The following is a 16,305-nucleotide window of genomic DNA, read 5'->3' on the forward strand; positions in this document are numbered from 1 at the left end:
ATGCACAGATATGAATTCAGCAGCCCACATGCCTCGAACATAGATATTTCAAAATGAATTTATACCAGCATTAGAAAGACAAAGGATCTGATAAAGCTGAAATGTGGCCTGTGCTTCCATCTGGTAGAACGTGGCCTCCTTTCACCTCACACAGACGCAACATTAAAGTAAAAATAAAAACACTGGCACTGTAGGGAACTACCTTGTGTGTGGCTGTGCTCAGTGTGGAAGAAAGAAATGCACTCATTCAGAGCAGGCCTCGGAAAATCTACTTGCCCAAACGCTTTGGCGCATCAGATTTTATCAGGTTGAGCTATTTTTAGGACCTACTGGTCCGTTCTGGCAAGTGAACTTGAGCTGGAAAGGATCAGGTGTTCAAGGACAGAGGTCAAATGACAGAATAGCTTGTAAATGAATAGTAAACATATTTTAAAATATATCGGGAATTACGAAAGCACATTTTTTAAAATTCAGAAGTGTGATGTAAACAAGGATTTAAAATGTTTGCAGAAACCAGACTTCCAAACATTACTGTTTGTACACTGCATAGTTTTATCAGTAAAACCGCAAGTCAGTGGGAACTTTTGTGGCCTTTTCAATGAAAAATTTGCTGCCTGCAAATGACAGTGTGCTACCACTTCATGCTTTAGTTATATATTTATTAAAAGTGATAGTTTTTAAACATAATTTGGAGAAACCTTCCTGTTCCATGCTCTGATGACAATGCTGATAATGAACTAAGAGGCTATTCAAGGATCAGGTGAACCCTAAATTTGGCAAGAGTTGTATTACATATGTAACAAAAGTTTAGTTGATTAAATAAAAGAGAAAAGCGTTTGGTATAGCAGACATGCTAAACTTGTATATTTGAATGTGATCTCTATATCGGATAATGAAGAAAATGGCGGCTCAGTAAATTACAAATTATGTCTTATTGGGCAAATATTTTAATCAGTTTGTGCGTCAAGAGTATTACAGTTAGGTTAAATAGATTATTTAAGTCAATAGACCGGCTTTTTGTGAGGCCTGCTCACAGTTAAGTTAACCAGTGGCTGAAGTAGATTGACCCATTATCCCAGGCTGTATGCTGTATGCTGTAAGGGGTGGAAGCAAAATGTGAATGACATAACAATAGACCAATGGATGAAGAGAGGTGGCTGATAGCCCCTTTAAGTAAGTACATTATACATATAATTTTTATATATTACTATACTTTTAGTAAAATCAAAAAGGTCTTGGCTGACGACAGACCTAAAAAGCAAAAGAATCAAAATGTAATCCTATTCATGAAATCAAGAATTTTGAAACCATAATAGACCCCATTGTAGGAAAGTGCCACTTTATGACATGATCACTCCCACTTTTTGTCTGGTATTCAATGTGATTTTGACTGGAAGTGAACTGGGTTCCTGCTAACCAGGTCCCCAGTGCAGGTCACTATCCCAAAAAACTGTGCAATTGTACTTCAATTGGCAATACCTTTAGCACCCTCTGTGAGTCCCTGCTAAATGGTACCCCTGGTACCTAGGGCCTGAGGTACTAAAGAGACCCTAAGGGCTGAAACATGCAGAATGCCACCCTTCAGGACCCCTCACTAAACTCATGCAGACTGCCATTGCCTTGGACATTGTCCTATATTCACGTTAAGTTCAGGAGATTGGTCCCGTAAGTGTCTGTGATGTACCTGTATGCAGTGTATGTCTTTCCTCCATAGGATAACATTACTGTGTCAGAAATTGTACTACGAGTTGATTTTTCAAACCTGCAAATATTTTTTTCGAAACGTACTTCTCTGATCGTAATGATTTTGGTGCCTAAATATATATAAAGATATGTGTTATTTGTATAAATTGGTGTGGATCTGCTTATTGAGTCGTGTGCTTCATTTATTGATTGTGTATTGCAGATTTCTAACATTACTCTCTGATCAGCCTAAGCTGCTCTCCCACACTACCCACCAGAAGAGCAACTTGGGATTGCTAGCGCAAGCCCCTGTCCACCTATAAGGGATACCTGGACTTGTTGCACAGTATACCTCTTTTTAGAATACTATATAAAGAGCCAGCTTCCGACACCCATTTGCAAAGAATCACTACAACCAACCTACATTCCTAAAATGCAAATCCCAGCGATAAAATAAATTACTAGCGAGAGGGTTATGCTGCGGACCATAACATGTTGCACTTTTAGAAGAACTTATGGGGACATGAATGAACATCTAGCTTACAGATGAAAGGTAAGTGTCTAAGCTGCTAGACAGAAAATTAGAACCAGTATTGTAAGTCATTGTTAAACCTGTGAGGCAAAAAAAAACTAAAAGAACACATTGTGTATACTCTCTAGACTCATGGAGTCTATCCAAAACTACCAAGCTAAAGTAACATGTAAAGCCTGTAAACAAAACTAATACAACTTGCACGCATAAGTCACAGGTCCACATTGCCTCATTGTGGGAGTACTGGGTGCATTAATCAATTAAATAAAAAGTGTACTATAGAGAAACAGTTGGAACAACACGGGCAGAGCCATGCATGTTCCAACTTTGCAAGCACTACCATGCTTGCCTTAACCATGCATATGGGTGGTTAAGACAGTGCGCGGTCTAGTTGCTGGCTGGTGGAACCAGAAGGATCGGGAGAGGACGCAACGCAGTGAGGTAAGTAGGGCTGGACGGGGGCCATGTTTTGGAGGGGATTCGTTTGTATGGTTTGAGAGGCGGGGGGGAATCAGGGGAAGGGGGTTTGGGGTAGTTTTCAGGTCTGGGAAAGTAAAATTTAAAGGCATACACAGATGATTATGCTCCTGGCTTTTCCTTTACATATGATCGCAGCTAAACAGAACGTTGAACCACACATATACCAGAAACCATGGGAAATAAACTACAAAACTTATGACATTAAACAACTAAATCAGTCTAAGTAAATACTCTTAGGAGGCTACACATTCGAAACTCCACTTTCTTTTCTCTTTGCTCATAACTTAGCAGGTAGTATTTTCTTACTTTGAGTAGTGCTTCTCTTTGTGTATATAGAACTTTAGTTAATTTGTTAGTGACCCTCCCAACACAGGAGCTAGCAGGTAGGTTGGGGATGGTTTAGAAGCAAGCTGATCTAGGACTGCTGTGCTGCCACGGACTGGAGTGCACTTTCATCTTGTACCATCCCTACCCATCAACACTGATGTGCCTTCACCTTCTTGTGTTGTGTCTGCTGCTGTGCACACTTTTTGCCTGCTAACCCAGGAGCAGTGGCCATGAGTCCACACAGAGAGGAGTTGGTGAAATGACATTGCAGCCCTATTTCCAATCCCCTTTCCAGCTCTGCAGCAAGAGAGCAGATGTCTGAACCCAACAGCATAAGACAGACAACTTTCTTCTCAGGTTAGTCGGTCTATTAAATGTGCGGGTGTGTGGAGCTCCAAGACTAATTAACAGTTTGCCCTCTTAAAAATAAAACCGTCGAGTTAATTTAGTGCAGAAGGCTTAGCCGAGGGCCCAAGTGCATGAAGAACTGGTGCTTCATGCGGATTACTTTTTTTTACTGATGATCCTTTCCTTATGTATGCACAGTGAAATGTCACTGATGCAAGACCCCCGGGTGCCCACTGCAGCCCTTTGCAAGGCTCCTTGATAGGCACTCCATTGGACCACTAGACCCACGGAAGAGTGCACTCTGGGATCATTAAAGCATGTTAAAGGTTCCCATGAAGCATGTACTCCATGGGGCCCTGGCGTTCATTACCGAGCACACATATGTAAGCACTCAGTGGGGCCACTGACGCTAGCTCTAGGCCAATCATGAATGGCCCGCACTAGGCTAACTGTTGCACCTCAGGGGGCCTGTTGGTGCTTGGCGTGTGGTCCCACTGTAGCCCTTCTTACAGGTCACTTCATCGACACCCTCTATAGAACCACTGATGCTGGTTACGAAGCTCAGTCTTCATGCACTCTGTGTGTAGTGTCATTACCGCATGCACGGTCTGGGCCCACTAATGCTCCTTACAAGGCCAACTGGTACAGGCAATATAGTAAGGCACCGTTGATGACCTTTAGTAGGCACAGTTATGCATACAATGTGTTGGGACGCCGACACCCTTTACTACACCCATTGATTCATGAGTTCTTGCATTAGGTTGGGGAATTGCATTTTTCACTGCGGTGCTTCGAGCAACCAAAGCACAAATAGGCAAGACCTGTTGGCTTTGACAGGGCTTGTTTTCTTTTGGTTATTAAAATGTACTGTATGGTCTCCTTGAAGATTTATGGAAATACTGGATGGCTTGTTTTCATTTAGTGTACAAACCTGTAGTCTGATCAGGGCACTTCGTTAGGACTTCTGGTGCTCGGAACCCAGGCGTGCCTGCTCTGGCTGCAACTTGCTGACGTCTGCAAAAAAATAAAAACAATGTAAGTTAATATGGGTCTACCTCGAGGGAGCACAGCTAAAATCAAGGTTCTTGCAAACGTGTACACGCAGAGGCGCGGAAAATCTTACATTTTACAAGGTGAAATCTTACGTGTGAGAACGGAGGGCCAAATACTAAAATATTGTACCGGGCATTGATCACACTCGGAACCTCGCAATTAAAATATGCCTTACCAGCCCGCTATATTACATTTAAACAGGTTTCTTGGGAAAAAAAACATACACGAGGCTTTAGCATTAAAAGTGCAAATCCCCGTTTGTGGCAAGGAGGGTGTTGGAAGAGAAACCATACATTTAAAAGGAGGAGTCTTCATAGTCCGGTCTGAAAAGCTCTAGGCGTTAGATGGCAGTCTATGGACTGTGTATTGCTAAAAGTAGATTCAAGTGAAGACAAACTTTGTCCGCAAGAATTGTAGACACATTAAATGAAACAAGGGGCTCCGGCTTTTTTTCCACAAATTATAACATTTAAATAAAAGCATATTCCTGTTCTGGGACGTTTTTTGCTGGCCATGCTAGATGTAAAAACTATGCAGGCGCGATCCAGAGATGGGTGGGTTGGTAGCTGTGTGATCTCTACCGGTAATGGGAACAGAATTAACATGGAGCAGAAACATATTAATGAGATCCGCATTGCGTGCCCACCCCTCAGAGCGTACTCTCCTCAATATAGATATATTGCAGTTTATGTGAGCAAAATAAAATAAACGGGTGAACAGTGACTGCTCTTTAGCCTCTGGGCTTGTAGAATAAAACCATGTTCTCAGTTCAGCATTAGCATCACGCTTTGCAGCGTCCTTCCACAAACACAAGCCGCCCGGTATTTTTACGACAGTTCTCTATTCGCTCTGGCTGTTCGGTGCTGGGTTTATAGCATCACAGCACATTACCTTGAAAGGCAAACGCTGCACACTCGGTCTGTTGCATAACAGTCGCACGTGAGATTAGCCGGGCAAGTGCTGGCAGATTTCCTCTCTGCGACGCTGCTCACGGCTTTTGCAGGTACCACCTTCTTTCTCGCTGCCAACTTTCTCGACGATACATCCATTAGCCTGGGCTGCTTAATGGGCTGCAAAAAAGAGGGATGTTTATGAATGAGATAAATATTTCAGATATCAAAATTGGCATTTCATTTTAAAAAAATAACACAAAAGTTAAGTTTTAAACATTCGACATCAACCTCAAACTTGAGCACGGTGTACTCTTAGCTTGGGCGCCTCCACTTAACCTACTTCGGCGCAATGATTTTCGTGGCCACTGCACAAGCCATCCGTCTTCCCTTTACTGCGCCTTAATGTTTCATCGCCCTGCTAGTATTTAGTATGTTTCTCTCCACTATCAATTGACTGCAGAGCCTTTGCAATCCTGCCGAAGCTAACAGCAGTCAATATATCCCTCACTAGCACGTGGTGGCGTCACACGGTGCAGATGGACGCCACTGCTCAAGCAAAGGTACCAACAGCTGACTGGTGCCCGTCTGGTACTCAAATAGGCCTTGTAAAGTAAGGTTATTTCTGATGTAGCAGGAAAAGCTGATCGGATCCCCATCCTTCAGTGGGTGGAGAAACGAGACGTACAAGAGGCAAGCCCCGCAGGAAGGGAGTTGCTAAAATTGGCTCAAGAGTTTATCCAAGACTGACACCACCCTCAGCTGAGAGAAGCAACAGAATGAAGCTGGAAGGAGGAAACGTGTCCAAACTGCATCCTCAAATAGGCATGAGAGGGTTGGAGGCGAAGGGAATTATTCATTATTAAATGGAAAGGTGAACGGTACTCACCAAAGTGGACTGGGAGAAACTTACCCATTGGAAGGAAAGGGAATATTTTGGTAAACATACATTTATTCCAGGTCATCTCAACCGTCCTATGGGTATGGCACCTACTTCTTTAGATCTTAAATGAAGCTTTATTAATTATAATCAGTACAGGCTCAGACAGCTGAGTGACTCAAATGGAGCGACGCAAAAATAGTACGCATCCTGATAGACAAGGGGATACTGGTCACAAATGGCCATAGTTCGGAAGCCTTGAACGCAAACAGTTATCAGGGAGGTTTATGGTCATCTGTTTAATCAAGGTTTCCTTGTAATCTAGTGGAATTCAGAGTAGCTAGATTTTTATCATTTCGGAATGCAGCAATAATTTATCAACAAGCAACTTGGGGTTGCAACTCTGTGTTCGATGGCTATGTTGGTATTGCTAATCCTACAGAAGTCCACTCAAGGGGGACATGCTAGTGGGGGACTTGCTGTTCGCCTTTCTGCCAATATTTCAAGGTATAGCAAAGTTTTACACCCAGCTTGCCAATACAGGTCAGGTCAGGTTTAGACTATGATGTGCCCAAGATGAACCGGAAACCTGTACACTGTTATTTAGCATTTATATCCCCTTTGGTAAGATGTTCAAGAATGAATCGTGGGATTTTCGTTTCCAGTGCAACATAAGACTGAACAGTATGGTTGAACCTTGTATGTAAAGCAGAGACAAGTTGTCTATATTATACTGAGCATCCAACAAGTTTGACAAGGAAGCATCACAGCCTTCTAAAATGGATGATGCGGTTGCAATAAATAACTTCAGTTTATAAAAGATCTGCAAATAACCGATTATGAATTTACTGATCATTCTTTACACCGTTTGAATTGTTATCGTTTGTAAATGGGGAGCCAGTGGAGACCCTTCAGGTGTGGTGTGGTGTGGTGTGGTGTGAGTGTAGCACGGGCGGTTGAGTGCGATTCTGGCAGCTGAGTTCTGAATTGTCTGCAGCCTTCGGATTAGTTTTTTGTTGAGCGTAGAGGGTGTTCCCGAAGTCATACGACTGTTGGCCACCATGTGGAGTCCACCGTGATGTGCTCTTCCCGAAGATCCTGATTTCGGTCTTGTTGGTGTTACACTTTAGACAAGGGATCTTTATCCAGTCGTCGACTTTGGTCATGCAGGCATAGAATTTGATCAGCATCTTTTCCGTGAGAGAATGAGTTGCGTGTCATTGGCGAAGGAGAGTCCATTGATACTGTGAGAGCAGATGATGCTGGCTGGAGGGATCATGATTGAGTTGAAAAAGATAAGGCTCAGGGAGGATTCTTGAAGAACTCTGCAGATGAGGACACTGGCATCCAGTGCCAGGCTAACTGACTGGGTTCTTCCAGTCGAGAAGAAGACCCATCAGAGTGCTTGACCTTGGATTCCAAGGTCATGTGGGTGTTGGATGAGGATGGGGTGGGCCGCCGTGTCTCCTCTGTCCAGAGTCATGCAGAGGTCATATGTGGCAGTGATGAGGTCAGTTTCTATGCTGTAGTTGGGTTTGGAACCAGATTAAGTGTTGTCAAGGAGTTTGTCGTTGAGGCATTCAGTGAGGTGTCTGTTGATGATTTTCTCTAAGACCTTGGCCAGGAAAGGTAGTAAGGAGACAGGTCTGTAGTTGGACAACGTTGAAGGGTCCGCACGTTTTTTTTCCAGCAATGGGAGCACAATTGCATGTTTCTTCCACAGCACAATTTATCTTATTGTGGAGGAGATTTTTTCATTCTGTGGATAATGTGATTGATGAATATGAGGCTTTTACAGCAAATTTTGTACAAACAATTGAGATGAATGAGGAATTAGGTTACTGAAATCCAGTTGTGAGGATGGACAAAATTGAACGATCACTGACCTTCGAAATTTATAACTTGACCCAGTATGAATACTATTGGTCTAACTGGTCAAAACTAATCTAGATACTTGGGAAGAAGCTTTGTGACTATCAGACTTACTGCAAGCGTAGACGAGATTTCGAATGTTGTGAACTGTAAGGTAGCAGCAGGAAGAAACAACTGCATTATAGCATTATATGTAGGCACTAAGAAAAGCCCTGTACCAATTTCAATATCATAGCACTGACAAGCTCCAGCTGAGAAAACTACAGTCTCTACAGAATGCTGCAGCAAGACTACTTCTAAACATTCCTAAAGGGCAATCTACCTTGGCAGGAATCAAGTCACTGCACTGGCTTCCTATCCAACAGCGGGTGGAATTCAAGGCCTTATGCCTGGTGCACAAAGCACTTCATGGTGGAGGTGCGGAGACTATCCAAAGAATTTTTCCACCATGCATCCCCCCGCGTGCATTTAGATCTGCCAACTTGGGTCTTATTACAACTACTAAGATCAGAGAAGGAAGATGGGGTGGTAGAACTATATCGCACTGTGCCGCAAAGCTTTGGAACAAAATGCCTATGGCTATGAAATTTCAACCTAACCGGCAGCTCTTCAGGAAGGACTTGAAAACATGGCTGTTCACTACCATATAGTCCTTTCCGTAACTACAGGTCATATTCCCTTTCTTCATACACTAGCGGCAAGACGCCATGGCAATCGAGCACTCTAGAAACATATATCCTATCCTCATAAGTTTGGATCAAATATGTTGCTTTACTTTAGGCTGGCAATAATGTTTTTAGAAAACAACGGTCCATAGACTATTACTTATCAATGCCACAATTAGTCGGTGCTTAATTGTTAAATAAACATTCAAGAGTATAAAAATCTTCTCTGAATCAATGAATGCATCAATATAGCAAAAAGCAACATCAAAAAATTAATTCCAAGGCAATTTATTAATTTATTGCGATAAATGAATAATTTTAATTGAGGCATTGATAAGTAATAAAAACCAACTATATCAACAAGGGAGATAGGGCGCGAGTAAACACTCCTGTACCCCAACAAGTATATTTTAAACAACTAAGGAGTGACTCAGTGAAAAGTAAAATACATGTAACAAAAATAAAATATAAGTGTGTCAGGCTTTACAGAGGCCCCTACCGGGTTGAGGTAACTGCAAGATTGGAAAATTCCAATCCTAACAACCAGGAGGTAGCAATCCAGTGAGCTAGTGTGATTACACACAACTGGAAAGGACAAGTAAACCTCTTTGTTAAAAGGACCCTCACTCACCACTAGTTGGTGACATGCTTCATCATTGGGTCCCCGCTGGGGTGGCCGAATCCCCCCCCAGCGTGCTACAACGCCTGATTTACAGCGGAGCGGGTTGGTGGTGAGTGTAACAGTGATTTAACTCAAAAAAATGTGCAAAATAAGTGAGTGCAGAATTAAAAAAATACACGGTTGAAACCCAAACAAAATATTTATTGTGGGCCAACCTGTATTAAGGTTAAAAACGTGGATGGGCGGGCAAAACTAGGTTCTGGATTAGGAGACCTGTGTCGTTAAATAAGATATAAGGTATAAGGTTATTTAAGAACACAGGTCCGAGCACACCACCAACGAAGATAGCGATCTACCTAGAATCACTCATAGAAGAGGAGTTGCGATGTCTGATCTCTAGGTGATTGAATGGGAGATTCAAATCTGATGAAAGGCGGGGTGGAGGAGGAAGTGAGTCTGCAATGAGTGGAGACTAATTATTTTAATTTGTACAGGATAACGAACTCATTGATGAATATTTAAAATGTTTATAAAGGGGATGGGATGTGCCAGCTGGAGTAGTAAACATTTTACCTGCTGTGTTTTAGTGGCCCTCTTTTCCAGTGGGTGGGCAAAATGCTCTTGAGATGAAGGCTGGTGTTTGCTGGTTCGAGGGCAGGACATTTTTGCTCCTGGTGTTGGGGAGTTTGGATTTATAGGTTTGATTTAGTTTACACTTGGATCCAAAAACCACTGAGAGGTAGGATGTAAGAGGACAGTAGATCACATATGCCCCCCTCTCAAGAGAGACGCAGACTTTCATCAGCATATGACACCACCTTAAAGATGGAACAGAGAAACTGAAGTTTACTAAGGATCATAGTTTTTCTATATGAATATACAGTTTTGACCTAGAACATTAGCGGTATGGGGTCCCTAGCAAAGCATTATAAAACGCACTCTTACTTAAAGTGGAGGAGGGCTCAGACACCTTTTTTTAATAAGAAAAATATCTGAGCTCAACAAACTAAGGAATTGGGTGAATGCCCCCATCATCTTAGGGGATGATACAAACTGCGTTTTAAATATAGCACTGGGTAGATTATATCCCCGGTTTTCTGGATCACCCCCATCGAAAGTGGCACCTGGGCTCCAGAAATGGTTGATGGACTGGGGCCTTTATGATGTATGGCAGCAGGGTCACTGAGAGGAGAGAGGTGTCTCATTTTAATTCCCAGCGCATGACTAACATGTAAGGTTAGATAGGTTCTTGGGAACACGAGAGACCATCAGACTGGTCACCCATTTTGAGTACTTAAGGTGGACTTATCAGATCAGAATGCCTGGATGAGTATAGATTGTGCCTGACCTTCAAGCCATGTACATATGTTGAAGCTCCTGTGTTCTATGCTAAAGCTGATAGCCCTTAGAAAAACTCTAAAAGAAACCATGCATGTATACTTTCAAGAAATCCTGGATAATGCCTCTAGCACTTAAATGGAGCGAGATTCACTTAAAACTGTGGTTAGGGGCATCTACATAGGCGCCAAATAGTAGGCATACAAATGATGCTGGAAATTGAATTGACAAAACTGGATTCCAAACTATAACAGTTAAAGTCTCTAACCATCAATACACCTAAAGTCAAATAAAACCTCCAATCAGAAGAGGAGAAAAGTTCTACAAAATTGGAGCAGCTGAGATCTCAACTAGCAACGAGGCAGTAGAAGGCTATTTAGACAATTACGTTAAAGTGGGTTCCTGATGAGGCCTTGGTGACTAGGAGACCCTATAATAAGAGGCTGAAATTAAGGAAGCTATACAACTATTTGCCACGAGCAAGACTCCAGGGACAGATGGATTTTGAAGCACAATTTTATTATGTTTATGCTAATTTACTGGCTTCTTATCATGAGACAGTGTTGCCATTGGGTAGGCTCTTTACACAAACCCCATAACGATCATCTGGATAGGGCCTCTTATCGGCTTCTGTCCATGCTAAACATGGATTATAAATGTTTGAACAAACTTTTGACCACAAGGCTCTATTCATACCTCCAAGACCTCATTCATGTAGACCAGAGTGGGTTTATTCCAGCTAGAAATATCTCCCTATACATTAAGGGACTTTTTAGAATTCTGAAAGGTGCTCAAGGAGACATTAGGACGGAGACCAAACTGTTGGCCATAGATATACAGAAAGCATTTGATACTCCGAGTTGGAGGTTCCTCATAGCAGTTCTGAGATGAATGCATATAGGAGAAGCCCAGACCAATTAGATAAAACAGAAACTGACAGGTTGATTTTGAACTCCTATCAAATATATTGTGGGACAGGACACGACTGCCCTCTTGCTCCAATGCACTTTGCAATTGTTTTAGAGCTATTCGTTGAAATAATTAGGACAAATTGCAGAGACTGGGGAATACCACTAAGGGAAAGTGTGCAGTAAACTTCTCTTGATGCAGACAACAACCTCCTGTTCCTTAGAGACGGGCAAACAGGAGTTGATCCAGTGGTACACTCCCTCCCCCCCAGTAGCCTGCCAGAGTTTCAGGTCATAGGAACAACTGGGCAAAGTCAAGTGCATACCCTCTAGACATTGACTTAGTGATGGAACCAACTAGGATTAGATAATGGGATATTATAGGAGGCTATTAAGAACATGCCCCAACGGCCATATGAAGAAATGTTATATTTTGTGAGTCCCTCAATTATTATAATTATTACATATATAGAGTACACTGTTACCCGACAGGTGTCCTGAAGCTAGTGCTAAAGGCTTTAAATTATACCAAAACTGTCTGCTGGGGTCTAATGTTACTGATTATAAAGCCAAGTTTTAATGAGATTCCTAAAACAAAGCTGAATATCTATCACACTTAGAGCGAGTGTGATGCTGTTCCAGAGGTGGGCAGTTTGAAAGAAAAAAGTCTGCTACCCATCCTTACTCTTTTGAACTTTGGTGTTGGCCATGAGCAGGTATCTACTCGAGCAGAAATGTACAAACTTGCCTTCTAGATAAAGAGGCCTGCCTTGATAGATAGCCCTCTGAACCATGAACAATGATTTTAACCATTTTTTTAAGGTAGCCAGTAGAGCATATCAAAGGCTTCTATTGCTGAGGTGTAAGGGGGTGAGGGCAGGCCCGGCCCGTGCAGGGCGTTATACCGGGGCGGTGACGTCAGGCGGGGCAGGGTGGGGGGGTTTAAAATGCGGGATATGGACCATTACAGGTAAGTAACAAATAAAAATGAATAAAACGAGTTTCGTTGCCCGCACTGCATTTCCAAATGTGCTGCAGCGTAGGCAACGAAATTCGTTTTTTTTCTTTTCGTTACTTACCTGTAATGGTCCATATTCCGCATTTTAAAACCCCCCACCCTGCCCCTCCCCCGCCTGACGTCACCGCCCCGGTATAACGCCCTGCACGGGCCGGGCCTGGGTGAGGGTATAATAAACTGGCTGGTGCGGTTTGGATCCGATAGAGACATTTCAAGAGATATTCTGGGGATCCCAACAATAAAACATTACAATAGTCTAACCTACTTAAGATTGATAATTGTACATCCAGAGATAGAGTATGGCTGGGGAAGTAAGTATGGATTTTCTGCAGGATCCTAAAAATTAAAAAACATGATGTCCTGTCAAAATCAATAAAAAGATATAAAAAATATGATTATGACTGACCTGGTCTATTCAAGAGTATTTGAAATATGTTTTGCTCTTGATTAAGGTGGCCATCAATTGTCCTTTTTGCATGTCACCCTGAGTGGGACGGGTATGCTCAGACGTGGGTCCCATGCTCTCCATGCTACTGGAGTCAGGCTATCCTGGCTGATGAGGGCTGAAAGCCCGAAACTGGTCCTAGGATGCTTGTTTCCAGTTCAGGGAGGACCAGGCCTAGGGGTTCGGGCTGGACTGTTCCCATTAGGCAGAGGGTCAAGACTGGTCTGCATATGGCTGGGTCCAGACTGGAATGGCATGGTGAGCAAAAAAAAACATGGATTTATGCCCAGATCTGTTTACTGTGGTGAATGTATGACATTGTTAAGCCTTCTGTCCATCAATTGTTCTTTTTGCATGATTAAGGTGGCAGCTGATGTGAAAATTCCTTGAGAACATACACAATGTTTATTTCGGATGTGAAAATTCCTTGAGAACATAAACAATGTTTATTGGGGCGAATTAAGAGAACGAAGGCCACTAGGAAGAGGTGGAGGTTTATAGATTTGACGCATATCGCCCCTATAGCAAACTTGGCAATGGTATGCAAGTTATGTAAAGCCCCTGATAGAACAAAGCTGTTAAACGGTGTAATTAAATGGACGAAGGCAAAGTTGGCCACATTGATAGCCCTTCGAAACAGGAATCATCATAACCTACTACCTACAGCTAAATGGCATACAATCCTGTTGGCCCTAGAAGAAAAACAGACAATCGCCCAACACGATACCATTTCAGGTTTTAGATCAAAACAATGAGGAAAATTATTTCAGTTTTACCGATATATTTCCTCATCACCTCTATTATTATACTTGTTGATTAAATGCATCATTGAAATGCTTAGCATACAATGAAAGCACTTTTTGGCTAAATGGGAAGGGAGGAGAGAGAAAGAGTTGGGAATTTTTTGCTTAATTGATTTGATGTCTGAATGTTCTTGGACAGGTAAGAAAAGACATCCTGTATTTCTCATTGTTTGAAAAATTGTATGGATAATTCTACATGTTATCTGTTTGATATAAACTGAATAAAGAATTAATACAAAATATAATGATTTAATGTGTCGAAGGCGGCACACAGATCTAATAATACTAAAGCCACGAAGTGGCCTAGTGGCCATTTCCAGTTCAAAGAGTGATAAAAGGGAAGTTTGAGTGCAGAGGGCAGGGCGGAACTCTGACAAACAATTAACTTACTTTCAGTAATTCTCTTTCTGGTAGAGACTCTACCTTACCACAGATTCCTCACCTTTTGAAACCTTTCCAGGTCTTATACTGGATAAAGAAAATTTTGAGCCATACCCATGCACACCGACAGCTGAAGCCACATGACTCCACGCCCCATGTTGCCCTGGAAGTGACAAGCGTAGCCCTACAGAGGCACCGCCCCTGCGTGCTGACATCAGTTGCTTTCTGAATAGTCCCCGCCTGCAGACACAAAATGCAAACTTCAGACTGATAGTCACCGGTGTGCAGATCACTAATTGAGACTTTTTCTAAATGAGAAGAGTCCTGTTCACAGAACAGGAAGGATGGGAAAGCCGGAGCGAATCTGCAGTTAGACAGAGTCTCTAACAGTAATGAAGGTGAGTAACTTGTTGTTAGGTCTCGCTAAGCCAGCGCATGCGCTGTCTACGAGACATTTAGTAGGTGAGTTTTCAAAGTGCTACGCCACACTTTGGCTGGCCTAGCGATTGCGTTCATGCGAGCGTGCATGCGCGCAGCCGCCATCTGTCTTTCACGGGTCGTTAAGTGCACCACTCGGCCGCACGTCTTGTGGCTCCTACCATGTCTGCTTTTGACCCACGCGCTCGAGCACCACTCTGCTGCAACTCTTGTGTCTCCTGCCATGTCTGCTTTTAAACCTTGTGCGTGCCCGCACCACTCGGTCGCACGTCTTGTTTAAACAACAGCAGCAAGGACAGGCTGCATTCCAGACTCCCTTTTGGTTAGTGATTTGTGATTACTTGTTTTTTTTTCTATGGCTGCAGAGTTGTCCCGTCATGTTGCAGCCTGGTGTCGAGTTCTATTATCTGCTCACTGCCAAACCACCACTTCCTGATTGGTAGCTCTGGCTCACGGCTTGTGCGGGTTACTGAAGAAATGATGATTGCCTGTTAAAATCGAGTGGCTAGCAGAACTCTTATTCAACTGAGTCGCGGCATCTATTACCACTAAGAGTAGAAAGAACTAATTCCGAACTTTACATCAGACGGCACAATTGAAACTGCTATTTCACCAATGCTTGTTGGATCCATTTCACAGGGAAGCAACTAAATGAAAGAAGGTAAGAGGTGGGCTGCTCGCACGCACCACTCGCGGGCTTGTTTTTTTGGTTATAGATTTGTGTTCACTTGTTTTTTTTTCTCTGTCTGCAGCATTGTCCCGTTACGTTACAGCCTGGTGTCGAGTTCTATTATTTGCTCACTGCCACGCCACCGCTTCCGGATTGGTAGCTCTAACTCACGGCTTATGCAGGTTACTTAAACAATCATGATTGCCTGTTAAAAGCGTGTGGCTGGGCCAACTCTTATTCAACTGAGTCGCGGCATCTATTACCACTTTAAGAGTAGATAGAACTCATTCCGAACTGTACATCGGACGGCACAATAGAAACTGATATCTTGAACTAGAACCTGAGGGTTTCAGTTTGCATTCGAGATCATTTGTATTAAAGTATGTGCTTGACTGGATTCTTTTTCGTTCAGAACAATCTTGCTTTTCTATACCCATCTGAACAGTGCCCCATCGTTAGATGCTTATGATATTTGACTGCTCTGTTGTGAAGCATGGAATGTATTTCTGAATGCGCTGCATTCTAATCATGGCTATTTAATTGTTTCCTTTTTATAAAGCTCCTCCAAAATGTTTGAGGAAATTAACTATATATAAGCATTATTAGCAAAGCCAATAGGTTTCGCCTTTGAGACTATTGGCTCTGTCATTGACTTTAGTTCCTGCTGTACAGCATGGCATTGACAACTTTGGCAATGATATGCAGCTTTGCTTTGCTGCATAGCAGGATGGGTGTTGTGCAGCCTGGCTACTATAATTTGTTTTAAAAAGACCACGATGCATCCAGCATGCACTTTTAACAAAAGCCACACTGCAAAGCATCTGGACCGCTGTACAGCATGGCTACAAAACCTTGCTAATAAGTCTCACCACCATCACGTGTCAGCAGCACAACACACTGACAACAAGCATTGGCATAGCCAATAGGTCTCGCTTTTAGGACCTTATAAGAG

General features: G+C 42.7%; 1 protein-coding gene across 2 annotated transcripts in view; it reads right to left on the reverse strand.

The window, feature by feature from the left end:
- CDC7 (cell division cycle 7) overlaps positions 1–16,305 on the reverse strand; it is a 269,093-nt gene that overhangs the window by 65,061 nt on the left and 187,727 nt on the right. For both annotated transcript variants that reach the window (XM_086953942.1, XM_086953941.1), the window contains 2 exons: positions 5,315–5,493; positions 4,302–4,384 (listed from right to left, as the gene is read on the reverse strand). In XM_086953942.1, coding sequence (XP_086810068.1) covers positions 4,302–4,384; positions 5,315–5,493 — 262 coding nt within the window. The remainder of the gene's footprint in view (positions 1–4,301; positions 4,385–5,314; positions 5,494–16,305) is intronic.

Source organism: Lissotriton vulgaris, chromosome 1_1, assembly GCF_964263255.1.
Source record: "Lissotriton vulgaris chromosome 1_1, aLisVul1.2, whole genome shotgun sequence".
Lineage (NCBI taxonomy): Eukaryota > Metazoa > Chordata > Amphibia > Caudata > Salamandridae > Lissotriton > Lissotriton vulgaris.